The sequence below is a fragment of the Salmo salar genome, chromosome 17, assembly GCF_965601325.2.
Source record: "Salmo salar chromosome 17, fSalSal1, whole genome shotgun sequence".
In the NCBI taxonomy this organism is placed as follows: domain Eukaryota; kingdom Metazoa; phylum Chordata; class Actinopteri; order Salmoniformes; family Salmonidae; genus Salmo; species Salmo salar.
The window spans coordinates 3,929,853-3,941,986 of record NC_138307.1 but is presented as its reverse complement, the minus strand read 5'-3'; the positions used below and the strand labels follow the sequence as shown (position 1 = coordinate 3,941,986).

Here is a 12,134-nt window from a genome sequence, read left to right as displayed (position 1 = left end):
TCAAAAATGCAAGCATGTAAGGTTGAACATGGTTTGCAAAATCACTCTTACCCCTTGACTGATTAGCGTAAGAAAACAAATGTTCCCACGTTTAATCCAACATCATTTATTAAATAGTACATTATAGTGGTGACATGTAGGACAGAGACAACGTCATCATGGCCAGTGTTTACTTGGCCACTTCCTGCAGCTGGGGCTCTGGAGAAGAGAGAAGGGAGATTGAGTAATGCTGGGTCGTATTCATTAGTGCACACCATAGTAAAACACTTTGCAAAACAAAAACAAGCGTTTATTGTTCCGGTAGTTGCTTTCATGTTTTGTGTGTGTGTATATATATATATTTTTTTTTTTGTTGGTGCCTAATGAATACAACCCTGGTTGATGGTGAATGAATCCTTTAAAACCACCCGTGTCAAACTCATTTCATGGAGGGCTGAGTGTCTGTTGGTTTTTGCTCCTCCCTTGTACTTGATGAATTAAGGTCACTAATTACTAAAGAACTCTCCTCACTGGCTGTCTAGGTCTTAATTGAAAGGAAAAACACACGGACACTAGAACCACCATGGAATGACTGACACCCCTGCTTTAAGCATAGAATGAGTAAACTACGTAGGGTGAGACGGTGGTATTACAGTTTAGTCTATGACCAAGCAACCAAGAAATGCTTCTACTGCAGTAGAGCTGGGTGACATCCATATCACAATAAATTGACAATTATCACAATAATGACAAATCAAACAACACGTTTGTTCAAATGAATTTACACCCCATTTAGTTTTTCTATTACACTTTAAATGTCGTAGCTATCTATTGTTCCATTAGCAATCGCCCATATTATTTCAAACATCACATTTCTCTACTGTAGGCAACTTGTCGTTATTAATGATATCAGTAAAATGTCTGATCCCAGCTCTATACTGCAGACTTAACGAACCTGTAAATTTGAAGTCAGGGAATTTGGTGAGGTCACCGGTCCCGTATAACCTCTGCAGTTTGGTGATCTCCTCTGAGACACCCTTTTCGTAAGCGGGGCCTGCATCAACAATCCCACCTGCCGCAGCCCTGGAGAAAAGAGAAAGATGGGGAATTAACCTTTAAAACAACACTAGCATAGAATACACTACTCTGTTGTTTAGGGCTGACCCCATTTAGTCGACTGGTCGACCGATAATTCTTTATTCGAGCAGTAGCAAAAATATATATAATTGTGTACAAGACACTGGTCTGATTTGCCCCTGTGAGTGGACTAATCCATTGTGGAGGCCGTGGGGATGGCACAGTCCATCACTCTAATACATGTGCTACTAAAATTGTATATGGTTATATTATATAAGAACAATGGTGCAACAATAATGAAAAATATATTTTATAACAAATTTGCTTTCTCCCGCGTTGGCTAGTGGTCGCTGTCCACGGTTCTGAAACACGCCGTTGAATTGGCACCTTTTCCTAGACCATGTTGCTATGTGCATAATAGCAAAGTTAACGAGCATATTTGTGTTGAACAATGCAGCGGAGGCAGCAGCAGAATGAGGAGACGAGAAAACAGCCCTTGCCTTATTGTGTAAAGAAAGTGAGGAAACGTATTTAGGTCTAGAAATCAGTAGCCTTACTATTAAATGTGCCTGGCTTTATAAATCATGCATATACAGTGCATTTGGAGAGTATTCAGATCCCTTCACTTTGGAGCAGGTTTTCATCAAGGACCTCTGTACTTTGCTCCGTTCATCTTCCCTCAATCCTGACTAGTGTCCCAGTCCCTGCCACTGAAAAACATCCCCACAGCATGATGCTGCAACCACCATGCTTCACCTTAGGGATGGCGCCAGGTTTCCTCCAGACGTGACACTTGGCATTCAGGTGTTCAATCTTGGTTTCATCAGACCAGAGAATCTTGTTTCTCATGGTCAGAGTCCTTTATGTGCCTTTTACTGTGGACTACCACTTTTACTACCATAAAGGCCTACTTGGGGGAGTGCTGGAGAGATGGTTGTCCTTCTGGAAGGTTCTCCCAGCTCCACAGAGGAACTCTGGAACTCTGTCAGAGTGACCATTGGGTTTTTGGTCACCTCCCTGACCAAGGCCCTTCACCCACTATTGCTCAGTTTGGCCGGGCGGCCAGCTCTAGGAAGAGTCTTGGTGGTTCCAAACTTCTTCCATTTAAGAATGATGGAGGCCACTGTGTTCTTGGGGACCTTCAACGCTGCAGAAATGTTTTGGTATCCTTCGCAAGATCTGTGCCTCGACACAATCCTGTCTCGGAAATCTACGGACAATTCCTTCAACCTAACGCCTTGGTTTTTGCACTGTCAACTGTGGGACCTTACATAGACAGGTGTGTGCCTTTCCAAATGATGTCCAATCAATTGAATTTACCACACGTGGACTCCAATCGAGTTGTAGAAACATCTCAAGGATGATCAATGGAAACAGGATGCACCTTTAATATTTTCTTTACACTTTTTTTTCCTATAGAACAGCCTCTCTGATATTATTTAGAATTTATTTAGTGTTTACACTGTTCCAAATTGTCAGAAAAATAATAATTATAATAATATGTCATTATCATTAGTAGGGTGGGTTTAGCAGCATTGTATAACCACCATTGAGCTGTAGGCCTAAGAGCGCATCCTATTTAGTCCTAATATGTTAACTTACTTAGGCCTACATTTGAAATACTTACTGGATACTGTATCAATCATTCATAAGTTCATGTCATCAAAGCATATGAGTCATTCATGATTTCGTTTTAAATAAAGCGAACCTTGAATAATTAGCTTAAACAATAAATAAACCGTTCTAGTCGAGTTTATTTGTCACGTCCTCTGCATCCATTTTGCTGCCACGGTGTTCGGAATTTGTTAGAACCAATTTATTGATGTGATTATGATATATTATGATATAGGTCAGGCCCAATAGGTCACGTGCGTGCGATGCTTACGTGTCATGTAAAGAGAGCAAGTGTTGAGGGAATGTTTTTCCTAAACAGAACTTTTCAGTCAGAAATGGCTGTAATTATGTTGCAGCTTAAGCAACAGAGACAGCAGGAGAAACACTGATGTTCTGTGGTGGTCACTGCAGCAGGGAGGAGAGAGAGACAGATAGCACTATACACACTGATGTTCTGTGGTGGTCACTGCAGCAGGGAGGAGAGAGAGACAGATAGCACTATACACACTGATGTTCTGTGGTGGTCACTGCAGCAGGGAGGAGAGAGAGACAGATAGCACTATACACACTGATGTTCTGTGGTGGTCACTGCAGCAGGGAGGAGAGAGAGACAGATAGCACTATACACACTGATGTTCTGTGGTGGTCACTGCAGCAGGGAGGAGAGAGAGACAGTTAGCACTATACACACTGATGTTCTGTGGTGGTCACTGCAGCAGGGAGGAGAGAGAGACAGATAGCACTATACACACTGATGTTCTGTGGTGGTCACTGCAGCAGGGAGGAGAGAGAGACAGATAGCACTATACACACTGATGTTCTGTGGTGGTCACTGCAGCAGGGAGGAGAGAGAGACAGTTAGCACTATACACACTGATGTTCTGTGGTGGTCACTGCAGCAGGGAGGAGAGAGAGACAGTTAGCACTATACACACTGATGTTCTGTGGTGGTCACTGCAGCAGGGAGGAGAGAGAGACAGATAGCACTATACACACTGATGTTCTGTGGTGGTCACTGCAGCAGGGAGGAGAGAGAGACAGATAGCACTATACACACTGATGTTCTGTGGTGGTCACTGCAGCAGGGAGGAGAGAGACAGATAGCACTATACACACTGATGTTCTGTGGTGGTCACTGCAGCAGGGAGGAGAGAGAGACAGTTAGCACTATACACACTGATGTTCTGTGGTGGTCACTGCAGCAGGGAGGAGAGAGAGACAGTTAGCACTATACACACTGATGTTCTGTGGTGGTCACTGCAGCAGGGAGGAGAGAGAGACAGATAGCACTATACACACTGATGTTCTGTGGTGGTCACTGCAGCAGGGAGGAGAGAGAGACAGATAGCACTATACACACTGATGTTCTGTGGTGGTCACTGCAGCAGGGAGGAGAGAGACACAACGGGTGCTAGTCACTCGCCGTCTTTTTTTTTTTAACACAGCAAGTCTTAGCCCAGCCTGGCACAATCAAATCAACTGCTGGTCGGACTCCCTCTAGTGATTTGTGTGTCTTAACTATTTAACCAAACAGTGTGCTTAAACATCAGACAAGCTCGGTGAATATAGTTGATTTGGCTAATGCACAGAACAGGCAAATCTTGGTCGACGGGGACAGTCCTACCGTTGTTGCAGTGGGTGAGCTCAAGAAACCACATAATTATAATACCCTATAATGAGTCAGACATATATAACCTATAAAAACACCTTCAGCATTCTACGCGTTTCATGTACGCGTTTCATGGATCTTGCCATCTAGGCATATAGGGCCAGGTTCAGAAGGTGCACAACATTGTGGAACGTTCAGATAGAAATATATTATGTAGCATGAACACGACTCTGACATGTACTGTATAATCAAGAATCAAGTCTGCTAGCTCTGTTCCCGACATTTTTATTTGCAACGTCGCACAACGGTCGCCTCCTGAACATATGGCCCAGCCTTCTGCAAATAGCTCTGCAGTGCTAAAAGGACGTGCAGACTCCCTGCCACCATCTCTGTCATGACATCACGGGTCATTCCACTTAAACCTAGCTAATTTATAGCCTACCAACATGAACAAACAAGTAAGTTAGCAGTAGTGACAGTAAGACAAATAGTGCGGTTATTTATCGCACTCACTTGCTCTTGGTGCTGTAGTCGCGGATCTTGTCTAGGAATAGTTTCTGGATAGGGTCCAGGTCCTTGGCCCGGTTGAAGAGGACAGCAGACAGGCCGAAATTCCTGCGTAGTGTCAATGACCCCGCTGAGCGGAACAACGAGGACAGCCGGAATAGTTTATGAAGAGCCATACTGTCAGACAGAGAGAGGGACAAATGACAACTGTTAAGTTTGACAGTAACGCTACCAAACTAGCTAAACTGAACATGTATATTACTGGCGAAAGCTAAACAGTGCGTGTACAGTAGCTAGCTGAAGTTAACGTTACTAGCTTGTTAACGGTTCCTAGCTAGCTGGATAGCTGACGGCGGTAACGTGGCTGTGGTAACTAGTGGAAACCCAACCCTGTGCATCTCTTCCATACACCCATCTGAAGCAGCAACAACAACACAAACATGACACTAGCTAACTTACAGTATTAGTCGACTCTCTTACCGGCTGGCTATGACTTGTATTAGCATGAAAATAACGAACATGTACGATTTGGCGTTAATACAATGAAAACGATTATAATGCGTTTAATTCTGCTAAAGAAAACACCACTCACCTTGGATTTGACACTCGTTCACAGTGATTACTTCCAATGTGATAAGCCGCTGTGCATTGTGGCTATTTTTCAATAGGTCGTGTTCTGGAACATCAACGTGCGTCCTGGCTGCGCATCTCTACAGCGATGTTCTTTTCAGCACTACACAGTTTTTTTTTATCATAGCAATGTGCACAGCTTTCATATCACGGACATAATAATGATGCTTTATTTGCTACCTTATTTGGTATTTTATTCTGAAATGAAAATCAAACTAGTCAATGCCTTGAAGGTGCAAAATGCCTTGAAGGTGCATGTCTTTGCCCCTGTGGCAAAGCAACAACTGTCACACAAAAAATATACTTGCTGGATTTACACAAATGATTTCGTCTTTCCCTCAACTTCTTTGTACAGTCCTCTAAATCTATTTTGTTTTTCTTTAGGCTAGTGAAAATTGGATTTACAGTGTGCACCAGTAACCTACTGATTGTTTTAATCTCATTCATCTGATTTCAGTTGTATATGATCTCCTACTGAAATAAAATACTAAATGGGCTATAATAACATGACAATAAGCAATCATGTGGTGTTGATCAAAGCAAAATCAAACAGGACAAAAACATACGTATCTTTTCAATTACATACCTTCCTACTCTCTCAGAAAAAGAGCTACATAATTGTAGCCTAGTCTAGGCCTACTTAAATGGGTACAAACTAGAGGCCTACATTCCCACAGGATGCCTGCAGAACCCGATAGAGATCATTACAGCAGTCTGCATTTTTCATGCAGCGGGTGGGAGTGTGCAGTCAGAGACTACTTAGGGAGAATGTCAATGACTTAGCAGTGTAGTGCCAGGATAACAATCTCTCCTTCAACATCAGTTTGACCAATGAGCTGATAGAGGACTAAAGGAGAAAGAGGGGACAGCATGCCCTCATCCACATTGACGGGGCTGTTGTGGAATCGAGTCAAGAGCTTCAAGCTCCTTGGCGTACATATCACTAAGGACTTAACATGGTCCACACACTGCCGCACAGTCATGAACAGAGCACGGCAGCGCCTCTTCCAACTCAGGAAGCTGAATAGATTTGGCATGGGCCCTCAGATCCTCAAAAACTTCTACAGCTGCACAATCAAGAGCATCTTGACTGGCTTCATCACCACTTGATATGGCAATTGCACCACCCTTGATCGCAAAGCGCTACAGAGGGTGGTGCGGACAGCCCAGTACATCACAGGGGCCAAGCTCCCAGCCATCCAGGACCTCTGTAGCTATGAGACTTGAAATTGAGCTCAGGTCCATCCTGTTTCCATTGCCCATATAGAAAGCTTGGAGAAGGAGGGAAGGAAGTGAAAGAACCACCTGAGGGTGCTCTGCAGAATAAAAGGAGGAGCCACGCCCGGAACAGTCATCAGAATGTACCAGAGATACATCCAGCCGATCTTTGAGAATACTACATCAGCCTGGCGTGTCGTGGGGAGGTCTCATGTCAGGAAACTTCAGACCATTCAAAACCTTGACATCAAGATGGCAGACAGACTCGCCACATACACAAACACACTCTAAATACATGAACTTTCAGGATTGAGAACAGTAGAGGAGAGGATGGCTGTTCTGGGGCGCAAGCTTACCCTCAGGTCGGTGGATATTCCATCTCTGAAACCCATGATACGGGAGGAACAAGCTGTCCCGCCCAGATTTGTATCCAGCATTGAGCATATCACTTTTAAACCCCCCTTAAAACAATTTTCGAGTGGATATGATGCATTTCATTGTGATTTTATACACTCTTATGCCTGCTGGTTTTACGGCACTTTACATCCATTTAAGTTTTTTTTAATCATATCAAGTTGAGAAAAAGAAAGTATAAATAAAGGAGAACTCCTCCACCTTGTACCTCGCCAACCCTGACTTTCACCATACCGATACATGGAGCAGACGGATAGAAGAGGGCATGAAGCCCTGAGACGTCCCTACCAGTCCCAAAGTTTGTCGTCGTCTCCTAGTTGGGCGTGAGAGATCAAGTGAGTCAAGTAGAATATGTGTGGTCTCATCGAAATAGAGTAGCATTGGCGGAGAATCACGTGGCAGTTATCTTTCCAAGGAAATGAACTTAAACACGATTAGAATATAGTTCACTACAATGTCTATAAATAAATATTGATCATGGGGAAAAAATTGCAGGCGCTCAACCAATGTGAGTTAAGGTGTAGTCAAAAATATGGTTAGCATGTATTGGGGGTTTGATCAGTTGCGATTTTAGCATGTAAATCTTGGTGAGGCAAACAATCATTTTTTTATGCATGCCAGCAAAGCCACTACACAACCCTAAACAATACATGATTTGCACTATAACAGTGACAAACGGTGCCCACCAACTGTTATGGCCTACATAAAGTTGCCCCACAGCAGAGCTTTCTTTTCAGCACCATGGAGTGAATCCTTACCACCGCTACACCTGGCTATACGCAGAGCCTTGTCTGGCAGCGAACCAGTTCATTCAGCCTCATTTACTGCCTTTTTAAAAAACATGACTGATATGGCTGACTTGCTTAACGTAATAAATGTGGTTTCTACAGACAATTGAGATGTACAAACTATGAAGTAAGGGAACAATGAGCGGATAAGAGGCAATCCGTAATTTTGATTAAGACAATGAGAGAGCTAGGATGGACGTAGTCAATATAACTATTTCTTCAGCACTTTTGAAATGTACAGCGACAGAATTGAGAACATGGGCCGTTCTTACAGTATTCTCCCTGTAGACCAAGTCAGAACCGTAAGATAAATAAAAGGGGGCATATAAGCAGACAATGAAAGCTCTTACAATATTCAGTGATACACATTTCTCTAAAACAGGCTATAGGCTACATGTGCAGAACAGTAGGTTAAGTTATGAAGGGGAAAGGGACCAAATTATTAGTGTGAGGCACATGGGCTACTAACAGCTTACTACACAACATACACTTAGTATTACTTTCTTAGCTACAGTACACATAAATCCCTGGCATATTACATAATTTATGCAGCAGCATATAAGACATTTTTGGACTGGGTATAATATTTATCTGTAACTTTCTCACTCACTATTCACGATTCATTCAGGACTGTCTGTAATCATGGTACTTTGCAGTACATAGGGTGCTTATTACCTTAAAAGAGCCAATAGTGTACCATATAGTCCACAGGTATAAAATTGCACGTTTAGAAAATATACACGTTTGCCTTTTTAGGGTACCACCACAGTGATAAAGCCATTTGTTCCTTTTAAGCAGCAAAAATGGACCTCTTCTCTATATCAAGTCCCTCACGTGTACACTCCTCTTTGCTATACCAATTTTGACACCAATGGAGCAAATCCAGGGAGAAGCCCAGACCAGGACTAAAACCTGGGTACTGCAATTGTCAAGCCAATACCCTAACCATTACGCCAAGAGGTCTGTACCTCTTGACAAGGTCGCTCAGTGTTGCGTTATGGTCGCTACAATATTAAATTACAGTTCTTTATTGTCACATGCTCTTATGTAAGTCTTTATAAAGACTTCAGTACTGGTCTCAGACATGCTCAAACTTTAATATAACAATACACCTCTTAAAATGGTTCAACACATCCATTCAAGGTTGGCAAAAAACTGACTGAAAGCTAAACCCCCACTAATCCACATCTCCACCATGGGAAACAGAAATGGAACTTCAGAGGTACACATATGATGGTGTGAAGGTACATTGATCTTTTGTTCCCCAGGGAACAATACTGTACCCTAACCGTGTGTGTCTGCGTGTGTAAACAGTGCCTGCCGACATTTGGACTGCAGTGACCTGAATGAATTGAAGGTTAAGTGTGTGTGAATGTGAATGCACACACGTAGGTAATTAAGGTGTGGTCTGTGTGAATCCATTAGGGGACAACATGTATTTTCTCTCCTTTGGTACCTGTATGTACCTAACTGACCCGCTCTGCCCCCAGCTGTGCCCTAGACACCATATATGAATTAATTGCCCCCATTTATCTTCAGAGTTTGTACTGTTAGGTGACCTAAACTGGGATATGCTTAACACCCCGGGCCGTCCTACAATCTAAGCTAGATGATCTCAATCTCACACAAATGATCATGGAACCTACCAGGTACAACCCTAAATCCATAAACACGGGCACTCTCATAGATATCATCCTGACCAACCTGCCCTCTAAATACACCTCTGCTGTCTTCAACCAGGATCTCAGCGATCACTGTCTCATTGCCTGCGTCCGTAATGGGTCCGCGGTTAAACGACCCCCCCTCATCACTGTCAAATGCTCCCTAAAACACTTCAGCGAGCAGGCCTTTCTAATCGACCTGGCCCAGGTATCCTGGAAGGGTATTGACCTCATTCAGTCAGTAGAGAATGCCTGGTTATTATTTTAAAGTGCTTTCCTCACCATCTTAAATAAGCATGCCCCATTAAAAAAATGTAGAACTAAGAACAGATATAGCCCTTGGTTCACTCCAGCCCTGACTGCCCTTGACCAGTGGCGTACTGCATTAGCATCAAATAGCCCCTGCGATATGCAACTTTTCAGGGAAGTTAGGAACCAATATACACAGGCAGTTAGGAAAGCAAAGGCTAGCTTTTTCAAACAGAAATTTGCATCCTGTAGCACAAACTCCAAAAATGTCTGGGACACTGTTAAGTCCATGGAGAATAAGAGCACCTCCTCCCAGCTGCCCATTGCACTGAAGCTAGGAAACACTGTCACTACTGATAAATCTACGAAAATCGAGCATTTCAATAAGCATTTTTCTACGGTTGGCCATGCTTTCCACCTGGCTACCCCTACCCCGGTCAACAGCTCTGCACCCCCCACAGCTACTTGCCCAAGCCTCCCCCATTTCTCCTTCACCCAAATCAAGATAGCTGATGTTCTGAAAGAGCTGCAAAATCTGAACCCCTACAAATCAGCTGGGCTAGACAATCTGGACCCTCTCTTTCTAAAATTATCCACCGCAATTGTTGCAACCCCTATCTCTAGCCTGTTCAACCTCTCTTTCGTATCGTCTGAGATCCCTAAAGATTGGAAAGCTACCGTGATCATCCCCCTCTTTAAAGGGGGTGACACTCTAGACCCAAACTGTTACAGACCTACATGTTGAAGTCGGAAGTTTACATACACCTTAGCCAAATACATTTAAACTCAGTTTTTCACAATTCATGACATTTAATCCTTGTAAAAATTCCCTGTCTTAGGTCAGTTAGGATCCCCACTTTATTTTAAGAATGTGAAATGTCAGAATAATAGAGAGAATGATTTATTTCAGCATTTATTTACTTCATCACATTCCCAGTGGGTCAAAAGTTTACATACACTCAATTAGTATTTGGTAGCATTGCCTTTAAATTGTTTAACTTGGGTCAAACGTTTCGGGTAGCCTTCCACAATAAGTTGGGTGAATTTTGGCCCATTCCTCCTGACAGAGCTGGTGAAACTGAGTCATGTTTGCAGGCCTCCTTTGTTGTCCTTAAGTCATTTTACCAGAATTTTGGAAGTATGCTTAGGGTCATTGTCCATTTGGAAGACCCATTTACGACCAAGCTTTAACTTCCTGATTGATGTCTTGAGATGTTGCTTCAATATATCCACATAATTTTCCCACCTCATGATGCAATCTATTTTGTGAAGTGCACCAGTCCCTCCTGCACCAAAGCACCCCCTCAACATGATGCTGCCACCCCCATGCTTCACGGTTGGGATGGTGTTCTTCGGCTTGCAAGCATACCCCTTTTTCCTCCAAACGTAACAATGGTCATTATGGCCAAACAGTTCTGTTTTTGTTTCATCAGACAAGAGGACATTTCTCCAAAAAGTACAATCTTTGTCTGGCTTTTTTATGGCGGTTTTGGAGCAGTGGCTTCTTCCTTGCTGAGCGGCCTTTCAGGTTATGTCGATATAGGATTCGTTTTACTGTGGATATATATACTTTTGTACCCGTTTCCTCCAGCATCTTCACAAGGTCATTTGCTGTTGTTCTGGGATTGATTTGCACTTCTCGCACCAAAGTACGCTCATCTCTAAGAGACAGAACGCATCTTATTCCTGAGCGGTATGACGGCTGCGTGGTCCCATGATGTTTATACTTCCGTACCATATTGTACAGATGAACTTGGTACCTTCAGCCATTTGGAAATTGCTCCCAAGGATGAACCAGACTTGTGGTCTACAATTCTTTTCCTGAGGTCTTCGCTGATTTATTTTGATTTTCCCATGATGTCAAGCAAAGAGGCACTGAGTTTGAAGGTAGGCCTTGAAATACATCCACAGGTACACCTCCAATTGACTCAAATGATGTCAATTGGCCTATCAGAAGCTTCTAAAGCCATGACATCATTTTCTGGAATTTTCCAAGCTGTTTAAAGGCACAGTCAACTTCTGTATGTAAACTTCTGACCCACTGGAATTGTGATACAGTGAATTATAAGTGAAATAATCTGTCTGTAAACAATTGTTGGAAAAATTAATTGTGTCATGCACGAAGTAGATGTCCTAACCGACATGCCAAAACAATAGGTTGTTAACAAGAAATTTGTGGAGTGGTTGAAAAACAAGTTTAATTGACTCCAACCTAAGTGTATGTAAACATTCGACTTCAACTGTATATCTATCCTACCCTCCATTTCTAAAGTCTTCAAAAGCCAAGTTAAACAGATCACCGACCATTTAGAATCCCACCATACCTTCTCCGCTATGCAATCTGGTTTCCGAGCTGGTCATGGGTGCACCTCAACTGCGCTCATGGTC

General features: G+C 42.9%; 1 protein-coding gene across 1 annotated transcript; it reads right to left on the bottom strand.

The window, feature by feature from the left end:
* Positions 1-90: 90 nt before the first annotated feature.
* Positions 91-5,504, bottom strand: atp5pf (ATP synthase peripheral stalk subunit F6). Its single transcript, XM_014151316.3, has 4 exons — positions 5,379-5,504; positions 4,793-4,963; positions 935-1,062; positions 91-198 (listed from the first exon to the last, which is right to left on the bottom strand). Exons 2-4 carry the CDS (start codon positions 4,960-4,962, stop codon positions 170-172), a joined length of 327 nt encoding a protein of 108 aa, XP_014006791.1. The 5' UTR covers position 4,963; positions 5,379-5,504; the 3' UTR covers positions 91-169.
* Positions 5,505-12,134: the final 6,630 nt, after the last annotated feature.